Below are 16,425 nucleotides of genomic sequence, written 5' to 3' on the forward strand. Positions count from 1 at the left end.
AAGATACACACCATCCTTGCCCTCAGGGGATGCACTCACATTGTACTTCACAGTTCACACAGCACAGCTTGGGTCTTTCACATTATCTTCCAATTACCCTATAGGGTAGAGCAGAAATCAATATTCATAGGTATATGTTTTTTTTTATTTTTATTTTTAATGCTTCTAGGAGAAATTAAGCCATTTGCCCTGAATTACACATCTAGGAAGTAACAGATCTGAGACTTCAAGTCTGATTTCTTTCTACCATGGGAAAACTTAAATCCTGACCATGATACGAAGAGGACTCCTATGGTCAAAGAAGCCTTACAGTCATCTTCTGAGCTATACTATCAGAACCACATTTACTGAGGCACTTAGTAAGTGTGCAGAATGCTGTTAGAAGCTATACACATATTCTCTCCGTCCCTGCCATGTGGATATTATTATTCCCATTGTACCTGTTAGCCCAAGGCCACACAGTCAACCCAAGGTTTGATTCCTTCAACACACTTATTGAGTGCCTTCTATGTGGTTCCCAAGGCCAGGTTGACTGGAGCCTGCTGCACACACTCAGCATGGGATAAGAGAACAGAAAAATCTCAGAGGACTGAACAGAGCAAAGCAAAGTCAGATATTGAAGACTCGTCCAGACCCAGAAAGTGGAAGGGAGTGAAAGTATCCATCAAGTAGTAACATCATTCCCTGCTCCCTTTGCCCAGGAGCAGTTCTGGGGTGGAGGTGTGAGGGATGTTCAACAGTCCCATTTTCCAGAGATGTAAGCTGAGGTTCAGATACATTGAATGATTTGCCCAAAGACTTGCCTTCTGAACATTGAGAAAAAGAGACCAGGGAAGGGGGTGGAGTAGATAACACCAATGGAGTGCCAGCTCTGCCCAGGCACCATGCTGGGGATTTTAAATACATTGTCTCATCTAATATCACAACACTTAGAGAAGGATATCTTATCGACTAGTATCTTATCGATGGCAAAAAACCAAGTCTAGAAAAGCTAAGTGACTCAACCACGACACACAGCTGGCAATGGCAAACCCACTTCCTCCTTTCACCTCCCTTCATGGCTTCCTAGACTGTTGACCAAGGGTTCTGATAAAAGGGAGCCAAAGTGTCACATGAGGCCTGAGGACAGCTGTCTCAGAATCACATGGAAGGTTCTGATAAAATGCAGGTTCCTGGGTCACATCTCAAGCCCAGCCATCAAAATAAATTGGATGGTGTTCAAAAATCACCTTTAACAGCTGCCCTTGCACTTTGGTGGGATTCTGACACCCACCGGAGTTGGAGAAGCCCTGCTTTACTCCCACCTCTGCACAGAGTGGACACAAGAGGACTTAAGTCTCAAAAGGGATTCTCAAGCCCTAGGACTGATTCACAGTGCTGCTCCCTCCCTTGTCCACACACATCCTGAGTGCCCCCATTACAGGGCATTCTAGAAGCCCAAGATATGCAGGCAGAGATCACGTTTTGTGGAATGGCAAGGTGATTTCACTTCCCCAGCCTCTGCCTGCAGCCAGAGAGAGCAAGGCACCTCCTCCCCTTAAAACAAAGGCCCACTATCCTCTGCTTGCTACCAAACCTAAGAGGCCTGAGTGGGCAGGGGACCTTGCCTCACTTGGGCACAAGAGCTAAGTACCCATACTAATAGAGCATGCTGGTGGCTGGTGTACAGTGCACGTGGTGGAAAGATCTGAGAAATCAGCAGATTCAGGTCCAAGAGGGGGTGCACCATCTAGGGACCAGGATCCTACAACACTGGATCAACAGCATCATCTGCTGGCCACAAGATGCCACATCACCCTCCCACCTGATCCAGGCCATGCTGGGGGCTTCTCTCCCCAGACCCAAAAGGAGCTTGAGGCCAGAGAAAGCAATTTCTTTCCTCAGTTGGCACACAGACCCAGAGAAGCCTCCTCCCAGAATGTGAGGGAAGTCGGTGGGTCCAGCTGCTCCCAAGGGAGCACGTCTCAGAGTCCAAAGAGCTAGGACTCTGGTTCTTCTGGGCAAACGTCATCTACCTTGAAGAGGTGCAGATGCTGACCTGATGAAATATGGTTTCTGATAACACACCCTACACACACTGGCTCCCAAATACACTCAATACTTTTACGTTAATTAAATGTTGGTCTGTGGTCCCCCAACATCTTTAGATGTACCCAGAATCTTTCACCTTTTAGTATCAGCTCCTAGAAGGCAATGACTGAGTATCCATCCTTTACGCAGTGGCTAAATCACCAATTCCCCCTGCAAAAGGGCTGAGTGGAGTATTTTCTGAATGTGAAGAATAGTCTACAGCCATGCCACCCTGAACATGCTCAATCTCGTCTGATCTCGGAAGCTAAGCAGGGTCAGTACTTAGATGGGAGAGCACCTTGGAATACCAAGTGTTGTAGGCGTAAAAAAATAAAAATAAAAATGAATGTGAAGAATAATAGCCAACAACCGTCCCATCAGAAGGAGGCTGTGCTGGGATGATGCTTCTTCCTGGACATCATCCCTGTGGCCACCACATTGGCAGTTGATGGTTTGCCAAGTGCCAGGCATGTGCTGTGCACTCTCCAGGGGTCCTCTCATTGATCTTCCCAAGGACTCCATGAAACTGAGTCACAAAGAGGTTAAGCAACTTGCCCAAGGTCACACAGCCACCAAATAGTAGGACCAGGGTTCCAAGCCAGACAATCAAACAAGAAGCTCCCCTCTTAGCAGTTATGCTATGCTGCCTTCCAGAAAAATCACACACGCACACGTTTAATAAGTGTATCCTTTTGGCCAAAAGTGTGCCACGTGGCCGGGCCTTCTGGGCATCCATCCCACTTATAAGGTAAGAATGGCTATGGTTGCTGATTTCCCTGTGATGTCCTCACATACCAAACCATTTCTCACTGGACCTATTCTTTCATCTGCAGGACCTCCAGGCCCACCCACCCAAAGATTCTTTATGGAGGGCACCAAAAATGAGAGATCTGAAAAGAGCCCCCTCCTCCCACCTGAGGGGAGCACTAGAAAAATGATGACCCAAACCCTGGAGGTCCAGACTTGCACCTGAGACCCATGCAGTGTTCATTCCTTTCACAAGTATCCACCCTGCACCTGTATCAGGCACTGTGTAGAGGCTTCGAGGGCCCCTCTCCCCTCCGCGGGGGCACCCTCTAAAGATGGAGACCTCAGCAAAGAAAGAAATAGGTAAGTAATCACAGACAGTGGTTGCGCCAAGAAGGCTCTTAAGAAAGCTGTTGGTTTGGACCTTCTCACCAACCTGCCCCTGCCTTTGCTATCTTCCCCTCAAATCCCGCCATGGTCTCCCGCACTTCATTCAAGCCCTCTTATGGGGAGACCTCCTGGCTTCAGGCCTTGGGCTCCACCCTCCTTTAGAGAACCCGAGTGCAACCCCTCCCGCTATGCTGCAGGATCCTCCAGGTCCCACCATCCTGAAACAAGGAGAAGGAGCGGGGAGGGCAAAGCAGGAGCGAAGGGGTGGGGGGGCGGGGCAAAGCAGGAGACAAGGGACAGAGGAGAAAGGCAGGAGTGTGGGGGGCAAAAGGTGGGTAAGGGACGAGGGGTGAGGGAGGCGAGGCGGGGAGTTGGAGAGAGGAGAGCGGAGGAGAGCTGGACCCCTCCGGGCGAAAGTGGAGCGAAGCAGCAGGGTGCCGGGCCTGCCCCCACCCCCTGGCTTCCACCCGCCCCGCAGAGAGCAAAGTTTTTCAAACTCCAGCAGAGCAACTGCTGCTTTCTCTGGCCTTTGTTTTTCTTCTCAGGAAGGCGAATGAATTTCGAGCCTCGCTGCGGAGCCTGCCAAGTAATTGGAAAGCATGTCGTACACTGCGGCTGATGGCTCGGCGGGGGTCTCCTTGTCTGCTCCCGCTCCGCTCCGCCGCAGAAAAGCCGCCCAAGCAGCTCAAGGCTGGGGAGTGGGGGAGGGCTTGTCCCCCATGGGCACATATTAAATAAAATAGGCCTGGTGTCAGAGCACTTGGGAAGATGATGTAAACAGAAGCAGAGGCATCCTGGTGGTGCGGGTGCTGCGCCACGGGTAAGTTGCCCCTGTGAGGCCTGGGCTCGGCCAGGTCCCAGCTCTGTCCTCCAGACTGCGTCCTCCCTACTCCGCAGCCCGCGCCGGAGCCGGATTTTGAGCCTAAGAACTTGAAAAACGCACCTGCAGGAGCAGGAGTCCAGGGCCCCTCCCTGCTGTCTCCATTCCTCCTCAATAACCCCTTCAGCCACCTGCAGGCAGTGCACCTGCCATGAGGCCCCTCCCCCCTTGCCTTCTCTCCAAAGCTCCATTTTTATGTATTGGTTTGGCCAGGTGCCTAACATTCTTCTCTGGGGAAGGACCAGAGCCCCATCCCACCTCTCAGTGGACACCCTAGAGCACTGTCTGAGGTTCCCACCACATCTGGTGCCTTTCATTAGAGCATATGATGTTAAGTCCTCCACTCGAGCCCCGCTCCTCAGTGACAGACTCAGAAGGCCTCTGCTCCTGTATTCCCTGGTGTCCTAAGGCCAGATCTGGTTTGTGGAAACTGTCTTCTATGAGATACCAGAGGCAGAGGCTGGGTCTAAATCGCTGTCTCTGTCTAGAATTAACAACTTTCCCTTTAGGAAATGACACAGACCTGAATGAGAACAGGCCAACCTTACCCCCACAAACAGCATCACCACCACCACCATCACCACCAAGAAGCCCCAGGTAAGACTTCTACATGTATCAGCCTGAACCAGCTCCACACCCACCTGCCCACCCCCATCTCCTATGCCCTCCCCTCATGGAGGGATCCATGACCCAGAAAGCCTTTATTAGCTCTTTCTGCTCCATTTAACTACACAAATGGCTTGGTCACAGCTGACTGGTCCCAATTTGCCAGTGATTTTCTTTTAATTTACCGTGGCTCAGTCCCCCTGTAATACAGGTAGAGGAGGCATATTTGTTGCAAAACTCCCCTCCTGGGGTTAATCATGCACAGAACAAAACTCCATTTGAGCCACATAATGATTTCATTTCCTCCCTAGGTTTTGAAGGAGCTGTGGCTATAATATTAATGTGAGTCCCTCTCTCCTCAAACTCCAGATGTTTGTGTGAGAGACAGGTGGAGCTTGTGAGTTCCTTAACCATTACCTTCTCAGGTCGGAGCCGAAAGTGGAGGGTCCTCCCCCTCTTTTCCAAGTGCCTGAAGTCAGACCCCTGTGCACATCTTCTCTCCCCTGATAAGCCTTGCCTGGCCAGTATTACAGGCTCAGCTCCTGCTTCCTCTGGGTCCTCCAGCCAGGTTTCATGGGGTTATTTTACACCCATCTGTAGAGTCCCCACCTGTGCACCTCACTCACAACCTCCTCTGCAGCTATACTCCCAGCCATATCCTGTGTGCCAAACATGAAGGGCCAGGCCCAGTTCCCTAAATATTTTCTTGCCTTCCCATATAGGTGTTCCCTGTCCTAAAAGGCCCTTCCTTCATTGTCAGAGCCTGGCGAAACCTCTGTTTAAATGTCACCTCTGTTGGGAAGTCAGCATGTTTTCTTTCAAGCATAGAGAATCACTCCCCTCCTCTGCTCTACCATTTATACTCTTTTGGTTTATTTTCACACCATTTCATGTTATTTGTATGCATGTCAGCCCCTCCAGCACTCTGAGCTCCTCGAGGATATGACAGAATACTCACCTGGGTATGCCCCTATTCTAGCACAGTGCTGGGTCCAAATGCTCATTAATTTTTATATAAATAGCTTAGTTCATGTATCTGAATGTGAACTATATTCATCATTAAACTAAGATATTCAAAAAGACCTTTTGTCTGTTTAGGCTTCCCAAATGGTGCTAAAATCTAAACCCTAAAGCACACACAGGATCTGACTCAAAGGAGTTCCTCGTCAGGAAATCTTTTTGTATGAAAATGGCGCCATCTGGTGGTACCTTGCAGTTCGGACAGCAGAGAGGGCTTTGTCCCTTTGCTAAACTGTGAAGGGGAACTTCCCGCAAGCTGAGGGCCGCTCCTTGCCTTCTCAATGCTTGAGTGAGGGGTTGAGGCAGCAAAGTTTCCTCCAGGATTGCTGATGAATGCCTACTTACTTCTTATCTACCTCTCCTCTACAGCTGAGATCTCTACTGCAGCTGTCTCCCCTAATAGGCCAGGCTCTCTTTGACACTAGGCCCTCTTATGTACCACCTGGACTCCTGCCTGTAAACACAGTCCTGTATGTTCATCCACCTGCTTGACATAACCACTGTGGGACCAAAATCATGATCCAAACTTAACATGTCTCCCCTGACCGACCAAGACCTCCCTACCTGAGCAAATGGCAGCTCCATCTCCAGCTGCACCTCAGGGCCTTTTTTATCTCCCACTCTCTAAGTACCACACATCACCAAGTCATGTCAGTGCTATCTCAGTTCTATTCATTTCTCTCCATCCCTTCACCTCTCCAAGGGACACTGTTCCATCCTGTACCACAGATGGCTTCCACATGGATGATCAACTTCTGCCTCCAACATTCCTGCACTTCTCATCTCTGCTGGGAGAACACTGGGATCCTTAACAAGGTCCACCCCCCACAGGGCCTGGCCCTAGACCCCTCTCAAAGCTTCCTCTGTGACCCCTCTCCCTTCTGTTCCCATCCAGCCAGTGACCTTTTGGCCTTTCCTCTGTCACATCAGAGTCCTCTCATTTGCCACTGCCCAGAGCTCCTCCCCTGCCCCCTGCCTGGTTAACTCCTACTCATGTCTTTCTTCATCTGCCTCATTCCTCACTACCTCACCATCTTCTTAGTGTCTGCTGGCAAAAGCTCACCACCAGCACCACCTACACCACCAGCCAAAATGACCCCTTACCCAAGCTTGCCTGTACAGCAGACTGGTTAAGGGCACAGGCTCTGGCATGAGATTGCCTGGATTCAAATCCTGGCTCGGCCATTTAATGGCTGTGTGACATCAGGAAAGCTGCTTAACCTCACTAAACTTCCATTCATATGTAAAATGGGGCTGATGCTTTTAAAATAATCAAAAATAAATCTGTTATCTTCTTTGGTTAGGCCAAGTTCCCATTCTATATAGTATTTCTCCTTTACAGTCGTTATGAAAATTGTGACTAATAGTTGGTTTAAAATTTGTTTCATTTGTCAAAATTAGGGTTCCACCAGGGCAGAGACAGGGTGAGTCTTACTACCATATTCACATAGTATAACAAAGTGGTTGAAGAAAGAGGCTTGGGAACAAGAAGGCCAGGCCAGGTTCTGGCAACCCCATCACCAAAGTGACTCTGATCAAGGTACTTAACCTCCTTGGTCTTATGTTGTCTCCTCTCTAACAATGACAGTATCTTCATCAAAGGGCTATTTGGATTAAGTGCTTAGATAGTACCTGGCGCATAGTAAGTGCTCAGTAATCATTAGCTGTTATTCTAGTAGACACACAAATACTTGAATGAAACTTTCAGTTTTTGTCAGATACGTAAGGAGCTTGGACATCATTACTCTCTTCCTTACAATAAGGAAAAAAAAAGCTGAACAAACTAAAACCAACATCTCTTCCTAGATCCATCGGAGAACTGAGATCACAGGGCAAACTGCTGGCCTGAACATTGAAGAGACAGACAGGTGGACAGGAGAATCACAACATACCAGAGCAGAAGCCCAGGTGCAGAAACCTCTAGGAAACCAGTGCCAAAATAGGAAAGCTTAAACTGATTGATAAGTTGCTGATAGCTCAATGTGGACAAGCTTGAGTTAACAAGTCGGGAGACCAGTCTTAAGGGAGCCACCACACTTCCTGACTTTTACCTCCAGGAGCTTAGTGAAGATCAGAGAAAAATCTGCCTGCCCACCCCCTGTTCTAGCCAGGGGAGAGGAAAATATCCAATTCCACCCCCTCTCTAGACACCTGTTTCCCCTTAAGGGTGACTAGAGGGAGGGAGGAAAGCTGAGAGGCACTTGTAAAGGTCACAGGCCAGGGGCACAGGCTCACTGAGAGATCAAGACCTGGTCAGAGGATGTTAGGATGCTTCTCTGTCTTCTCTCACTTCACCACCACATCAAAAAGTTTCCTGTTTAATAGCGAAGAATTACAGCTGAAAGAATAGGCAGGCTTCAGACCCTATTTAAGGAGGAGTCTCTAGGGAAACACAAAAACAATAGGGGAGACAAAAACAAGGATACCAGAGAGAATTTTAACCTTGGAAACCTCAACTGCTGGAAAAAAATAAACACAGCCTAACTCCTAAGCAGATAAATACAAAACTTCACATTAAAAGCCTGTCTACTTCAGTTCCTTTTATTTCCTACATTGTATCTAGCTTTCAACAACAACAAAAAAATTACGAGGCATGATAAAAAGTGAAAAAACAGTCTGAAGAGATGGAACAGCATCAGTCAGACTCACATATGGCAGAGATGTTTGAATTATCAGGCTGAGAATTTAAAATAACTATGATCAATATTCTAAGAGCTCTAATGGAAACAGTGAACAAGATGCAAGAACAGATGGGCAACGTAAGCAAAGAGATGGAAACTCTAAAAAAAAATCAAAAGAAAATGCCAGAAATAATAAACACTGTAATAGAAATTAAAAAAAAATACCTATGATGGGCTCATCTTTAGACCAGACATGGCCAAGAAAAGAATCAGCAAGTTATAAAAAAATGCCAATAGAAGTTTCCCAAACTAAAAAGCAAAGAGAAAAAAGAATGAAAAAAAGAGAAACAGAGTACCCAAGAATCGTGGGAGAATTACAAAAGGTGTAACATATGCATAATGGAAATATCAGAAGGAGAAAAATGAAAGAAATAGAAAAAATATTTGAAGCAATAATATTTGAGAATTTTCAAAAACTAATGACAGACTCTAAATAACAGATCCAGTAAGCTCAGAACACCAAGCATAGTAAATACTGAAAAATCCACATCTAAGTATGTCATATTCAAACTCCAGAAAATCAAAGACAGAGGAAAACAATTTTTCCCTTTTTTTAATTAAGTTTATTGGGATAACATTGTTTAATACAATTATATAATTTTCAGGTATACATTATCGTTTGATATCTATATATTTTATTGTGTTTACTACCCAAAGTCCAGTTTCCTTCAGCTACCATATAATTGATCCCCTTTACCCACTTCACCCTCATTCTACTCCCTATGTTTGACCCTCCTTTAACTGTCTACCTCCCCCCTCTTCCTCTACCCTCTATCCTCTGGTAACCACCAGTCTATAGTCCATGTTCATGAGTCTCTGTTTGTCCTGTTCATTTGTTGCTTTTAGGTTTATATCCCACATATTTGTGATATCATGTGATTTTCAACTTTTTCAGTCTGGCTTATTTCACTTAGCGTGATTATCTCGAGGTCCATCCATGTTGTCGCAAATAGCAGTGTTTCATCTCTTCTTACGGCTGAGCAATATTCCATTGTATATATGTACCACAGCTTCTTTAGTCAATCATCTATCGTAGGACACTTGGTTGCTTTCATGTCCTAGCCACAGTGAATAATGCTGCTATGAACATCGGCATACAATATCTTTTTGGATATGGGTTTTCAAGTCTTTGGGGTAAATACCCAGTAGAAGGATTGCTGGATCATATGCTAGATAAATTCTTAATTTTTTGAGGAACCTCCATACTGTTTTTCATAGTGGCTGTACCAATTTGCAGTCCCACCAGCAGTGTATGACGATTCCTTTGAGAAAAACAATTTTGAAAGCCGGGGTGGGGGTGGGGGGAACCTTACCCAGAAGGCAGTAAGGATAAATATTACATTCAACTTCCCTTCAAAAACCATACAAGCAAGAAGAGAGTGGAGTGAAATATTCAAAATGTTGAAAGAGAAAAACGAGAATTCTGTATCCTTCAAAAGTGTAATAGAAATATTTTCTCAGACAAACAAAAATCAAAGGAAATTGTCACCAGTAGATCTGCCTTGCAAGAAATGTTAAAAGTTTTTCAGGAAGAGGGAAAAGGATATAGATCAGAAACTTAGATTTCTATAAAGTAAGGAAGAATGCTAGAGAAGGAAAAAATAAAGATAAAATAAATACTTGAGTGAAACAAGGCACAATTCCCTCAGGAAATCCTCCTGCCCCAGCCCACCCCAGAGCTCACCAGCAACTCTCCTACAGTTTCGGGAGCACCCAGCATGGCCTGCACCACGCAGTGCCGTGGTGGCCTGTTGTCTGTCTCACCACAAAGCTGCAGTGTGTACCTCCAGAGGCAAGCCATGAGGTGCTCAGTGTCTGATGAAATGGATGGATGGATGGATGGATGGATGGATGGATGGATGGATGGATGGATGGATGGATGGATAGATAGATGGCAAAGCACTCATACCAGAGGCCAAGGTGGTGGTTAAATAGTATGTCTCTTTATTAGCAGTTCATGGAGAAGATTCCAGTGTTGCTATTGTCAAAAGGGAGGGCTCACCCACTGGATTCTCTGTGCCCAGGTGTGGTCACTCTTCTTCTTACATAGGCTGATCCTTGACCGTAAAGGACATCGACCTGGGGAGCAGAGAAATGCCAGTGGGGCACATCATAGAAACGTGGGTTTATGATAAAGGGCAGGGCTGACGATGGCTCCTCCTTCATAGAGCTGGATGCAGAGAGCAAGAAAGCCCACAGAAGGAGAGGGTAGTGGTGTGTCAGAGCTGAGACTAAAGCCTGGCTCTGCTACTTCAAACTTCAGAAGCCCCTGCAAGTACCTCAGATTCTTCACCTCAGTCTTAGCAAATCACTGACATGGTGTGTGGCACATGCTGCATGCCACTGTCCTCAAGGCAGTGTTCCAAAGTCTGAGGAAATTGAGGCGCAGAGGCATAAAGCAACTCTCCGGTGGTGGAGCTGGAGTGGACCCCAGCATCTGCTCCCAAGGGTCTGCTTAAGCCCTGCCATCTGCATGGTGGGCATGAACAACACTCACCTCTTAAGGTTGTCTTGGATCAGATGAGAAATCTTGACAAAATAAGAGTATTGTGCAGAAACTGGCATAAAGTAAGTGCTCAATAAATGCCACATTACATCTCTGTGGCCCTCCTTTAAGCTTGTTGGGGTCAACTAAGTCTAAATCACTCTTTCAGTTCCCCATGACAGTTAGCACGGTCTTTCATGCCTGGCAGGGGTGCAATAATCATTTTCTGAGTAGACGCCTCCTGTAATTGCCACACTTGTCACTGGCCTTCCACCTTCCAGAGACACGTAAACAGCCACTATTATTATCACTGCTACTGAATGCAGGCCAACAGGACATGTGACCCAAAGTCACAGTTCCACTGGTGGTAGGGACAAAAATCTGTGTGCCCTCGCTCCTGCCTACAGTGCCTGTGATCTTGTGCTTCAAATGGGGTCAGCAGACCAGCAGCAGTATTACCTGGGGGCATCAGAAATGCAGAATTTCGGGTTCCACCATGGCCTAACACCAGAACCCCAGGTGATCCCAGACTGTGCACCATCAAGAAGCACTGGTCTGACTCCACCGTTCAAAGAGTCAGAGAGGCCAATCTGAACTGGACTTCAGTTCTTTCCAGAAATTTAAGGAAAGCGCTGCAGGAGCCTAAGGCAGCTGCCTTCTTCCCTACCTGAACTGGCCCCAAGTACAGGCCCTCACCGGTATGGAAAGGCCAAACCTGATTATCAAGCCGCTGCCTCGGTGCACCATCTCCCTGCACAGGGTAGCCATCTTTCTCCTGATGGTTCTCTCACCTGTTGCTCTCAACAGTCTGAGTAGGATTTTCTGTCATGAAGCTCCTGAGATGATCCATTTGTTAAATGGGATAAGCTACAGGGGACAGAGAAGATGGGCAAGGCAGAGGAGAGATTGCAAGATGACAGAGCCCACCCACAGCACACACTCAGACCACCGCCCAGGCCGGGGTGGGGCAGCCAGCCATGCCTGGGCCATTGCCCCATCTGGGCCTAGCAGCAGTGTCTTATACAGAGGCACTCAGCCCAGAGGGGCAACAGACTTGGTCAGGCCTGCGTTTGAGCTGGAGCTAAAGGAGGCCTTCAGAAGTAAGGCCAACAGCCCCTCCCACCCCGCCCCACCTACTCCCAGTTAGGAATATAAATCAACTTGTCCCAATGGCTTACCTTCGTCTCACCTGCTCTATCCGATCACGCATAACATCACTTCTCACCTCGCTTGGCACTTGGAAGACACGGGTATGGCTGCAGAACACCATTCAAACCCTGAGATTCCCAAGTGTCTTTTTCACTGCTAGGGTTGCAATCATATGAACGATACTTCTGACCCCATCGCCATGAACTTATGAGCTGGTCCTTGACTTTCTAGTATCAGGAACTCAAAACGTTCTTTTTACTAACGAAGTACCCCTGAGCCACCCAATAATCCTGGGCAGCTGCAAATAGTCCTAAGAAGAGTTGAGGAAACAGAGGGCTTAAGTGCTTTTACTAGAGTTACATAGCAGACAAGTGGTCTCGGAAGACATGCAATTCATCCCTTCTAAATTCTTCTCCAACTTTATTATCAGCTCTTTTTGATCAGCATTGTGACACATTTGCTATGGTTTAGAGATACTTCTAGAAAATTCTATCACAAAAAAGCTCCAGGTGCCTCATTGCTACCGTTTTTACTTAACCCTGCTTGATTTGCCTTCCTCTCTATGGTCTCCTTCCGGTCCTTCCCAATTCCATATCCCCCTCTTCCCCTCATAAACCCTCTACTCTAATGAAATCAGTCTGTCCACTGAATCCCCTATTTCTATGTCTAGTGAAACTGCTTTCTCTGAATAACGCCTTGTTCTCCATGCTTCCTGGCTTTTAATGTGAAGACAGCATTGATATTGCCTCTGAGGACTCACAGCCAAGGGAGAAAGAAATGCTCCTGAATGTTGCTCACACCAGGAGGAGCTGAGTGGGTGCCCACAGAGAAATAAGAAAGATGAAGAGACTCCAGAAGAGAGAGAGATAACCACAGAGGAGGAAAGGAGGAGGCCTCAGAGAAGAAGAGGCCACAGCACTGGGCTCTGGAGGCCAGATGGGATTGGCCAAGTTGCCAATACTCGCAGTTGCGAGAGGCCCACCCCAGCCCCTGTTTAACTGGGCCCTGCCCAGTTCACGGGTCAGTCCAAGCAAATGTCCTACTAGAAACATTTTCTGAGTACCCAGCAGCAATGCCTAGGACTAGTATGACCTGAGTCCCCTACGCTGTGCTTTTGCAGATATTCTTCAGGCCTTCTCGAACATCAACTTTAACATTCACACAACTTATCTACCTAGTTAATTTCCATTACTTTGAGATTGGGTACTCTGATTATTCTTTTCTCTCTCTTGCAGAGGGCCTAGCAAACATTAGGTGGTCAGAACACAGCTACAAAAGTAAGTATCTACTGATGCTTCATAAAAGGATATGTATTTCCTAACTACATGTTTACCGATGTTAATAGGATGCCAAAACCAGTAGGTTGTAGAGAAAACCAGGCAGAGTTTATTGATTTAAAATCTCCATAGAAATCCAGAATAGAAAAATTATATATAGATATGTGATTCCTGTAGCTTGTCTTTAAAGCTTTAACCTAGCTATGCCACACTGTACCTGAGGTTTAAAAAATAGCAGAAAATGATGTTCATATTATCCAAACCAAGGAACTGCAACATTTAGAGTTCCATAGCACAGCTAGGCATGGACAAGCATCCCATGTGTAGAGCTGTGGCTGGATTACAATCACCAACATTTATGATTTTAGGGACCTTGAAAGGTCTCCTATCCAAAAAATATTTCCTGAGAGATATCAAATTCTCTTCCTGTTATATAATAATTACTGAGCATGTGAATCCCCATTTAAAATGCTAATGCCACTGGAAGGGGTAAACACCTGAAAATTGGATATTTCGAAGCAAAAAATATATATTTCTTGAGAAATATCCTCTTTGATAGAAGAAAGCAAAGCTGAGGATGGAGGCATGGGAAGGAAGAAGAACATGCAGAGATGAGGGAAGGCTCCTACACAGTTTGATCTCACAGTTCTACTGGGGAAAAAGAGACCCAAGTCCCAGAAAGGAAACAGAGAAGCTTATGCCGAAAGGAGTGAGCCGGACTCCAGGCTCAACTCTCTCCACCTTGAGTTAGCAACTTCAGAGCCAAGATGCGGCAAGTCTTTGCTCCAGCAGGCTCAGTGGGAAGCTAGTTAAGTTGCCAGAATGGGGAGCACAGACTTCTAGCCTCAGGCACTGAGAAACCTCCTCTCACCTCAGTTGTAGATGAGGGCTTTGGCTTTTGCATTTTAAGAGCCTATTTTCTTTGAGCTCTTTAAAGTGCAGCCACTTCTGAACAAATCTACTACAAAAATAACAGAAGTCTGAAATTTATTCAGAAGCATTTAAGAAATGGTGAGCAAACTCAGTTTTCCAACCTCTCAAGTCATTTTAAAACTTAGGAATGAGCTGGGCTTTCAAGATAGCAAAAATATTCCCTGAAGACCCCCAAGTAAAGCAGAATGTTTTTCTCATTCAAAGGAATCAGCATCTCTAGAGAAGAATTGCTGTGGGTTTGTGTTGGCCAGGGAGCCTATGGAGGGGATCTTGTGGCCTCTCTGCTTCTCCCTCCCCACAACTTGGCTCAGGGCAAATGAGTTGTGCTTTACCTCCATCTTATGAACTGGATTCTTGTTCTTTCCTCCAAGACATCTTGACTCTGGTTTGCTAACAAAGCAGACTTTGAGGGCTGGTGCTTCACCTAGGAAATCCAGGTAGGATCCATGTGATTACTGTCCAGCAAGGACTCCATGGCTAGGGTGGAGCCCAGCCTGGATGAGTGCCAATCACTTGCCCAAGATCTTTTGCAGTAGGACCTCTCTCCTTTGCCCTTCCCTCTCCCCCTACTCCTCCAGGATAATTGTCTCAAACTCTCAATTACCACATCTCTGGACACATGTACATCTTGGCCATGGATAGGAGGAAGGTTAGCAGATGTCTTCTCCTTTATATCCTGAGAAGCCTCTTCTTCAGTCTGAAAGGTGAGTGATTTCCCTCTGAAAATGTTACTCAACATCTGATCCCCAGTTCTTCCTTTATCCTTTTCCCTTGTCTTCTTCTCCATCGCAACACGCATGCCACATGTATACACACACACACACACACACACACACACACACACACACACCCCGTATCTCACAGTCTCTGCAATAAGCTCTCCTACTGCTACATTTCCATGGATTCCAGGGAACTCACTAAGTTCTTGGCCTTATCCCAAGGTATTCTTGAGACATGCTGTAGCTGGAGTGACACATCTGAAACCCTGCATCCAGTATGCTTGAGAAGCAGGACAGGGCTAGTGGTGATGCCAACGCTTTTGGTGAGCCCCAGCGTCCTCTAGAGTCTAGGACATCTGGTGAATTAGACACAGCTCTAGGCAGAGTGTTTGGCAATGAACTTGAGTTTTCTATTCTACGGAAAGGGAAGTCTAAATCCCTGCACCAACTAAGTTCAGCTGTCTAGAATTTTAGGTACCCTGAATCATAAAGGAATCTTACTCACTTTTTTCAGCCAATGCTCTACTACAGACAAAGGTTCAGTTTCCATAACTTCAACGTCCTGCAATAAATGAGTAAATTGATACCCTCAAAATACCTAGAGACCCAGCCCCCCTCCTCCATTCTTATCCAAAGTTATATATTGTAAGATCTCCTTTCTAGAAGTACAGCAGGGAGCTCAGAAGGGAGAAGATACATGAGAAACAATTCCACATGGCTGCTACCAACTTCACTTACCGAACTGGTTTTTGGTGGAAAGGGGAACCCGACACCTTCCCGGGAAAGAATGTACACAATCCACGTTGTAATTATCATCTTTGGACTTATGCCAGGCCCTCTTCTTGTCTCCCTTCTTCCATTGAAGCCACCTGAGAACCCCTCTGGAACAAGGAGGCCATTGAAGGTACCCACCTGATTGGCTGACCAATGATGATGTAACAATGACCTCCTTTAATCTCCAGGGTGAGAGTGGAGATGGAAAAGAGAGGTCAGGAAGTAGTCTACTTTAGCAATGTCATAGCTCAGAAATGGAGAGATGAGGGCGGGGGTGGGGGCGGGGGCGGTGTAGCCAATATGAGCCTGAGGAAGACAACACGGAAAAGTTACTCAAATCAAAGATAGAGATTGGGGGCAGGCAATGGGGGGAAAAGAAACGTATGGCTGATCACCTTGTTTTGACAGTGTTGAAGCAGAAAGAGATTTTATAAATCAAAAGAATAAATTTGTAACAAAATGACCTAGACTGTCTAGACACTTATTCAAACAATGCTACAGGCATTTCTTATCCTTATTTCTATACACAGAGGGAGAAAGAGCTTATCCACCACCCTCACCCCCCAAAAATCAAAGTTAGGGGAGCAAAATTTCAATAAGATGAGGGAGGGCTCCTTCACAGTTTGATCTCACAGTTCTACTGGGGAAAAAGAGACCTAAGTCCCAGAAAGGAAACAGAGAAGCTTATGCCGAA

General features: G+C 46.4%; 1 protein-coding gene across 1 annotated transcript; it reads right to left on the bottom strand.

Moving 5' to 3' along the window:
- Window positions 1-11,679: 11,679 nt before the first annotated feature.
- SPATA19 (spermatogenesis associated 19) lies at window positions 11,680-15,773 on the bottom strand. The gene is made up of 6 exons (XM_006905801.1): window positions 15,696-15,773; window positions 15,463-15,519; window positions 14,843-14,935; window positions 14,571-14,662; window positions 12,058-12,135; window positions 11,680-11,746 (listed from the first exon to the last, which is right to left on the bottom strand). The coding sequence occupies exons 1-6, from the start codon at window positions 15,771-15,773 to the stop codon at window positions 11,680-11,682; spliced, it is 465 nt and encodes a 154-aa protein (XP_006905863.1).
- Between the last annotated feature and the right edge of the window lie 652 nt (window positions 15,774-16,425).

The sequence above is a fragment of the Pteropus alecto genome, unplaced genomic scaffold (genome assembly GCF_000325575.1).
Source record: "Pteropus alecto unplaced genomic scaffold, ASM32557v1 scaffold210, whole genome shotgun sequence".
In the NCBI taxonomy this organism is placed as follows: Eukaryota; Metazoa; Chordata; class Mammalia; order Chiroptera; family Pteropodidae; genus Pteropus; species Pteropus alecto.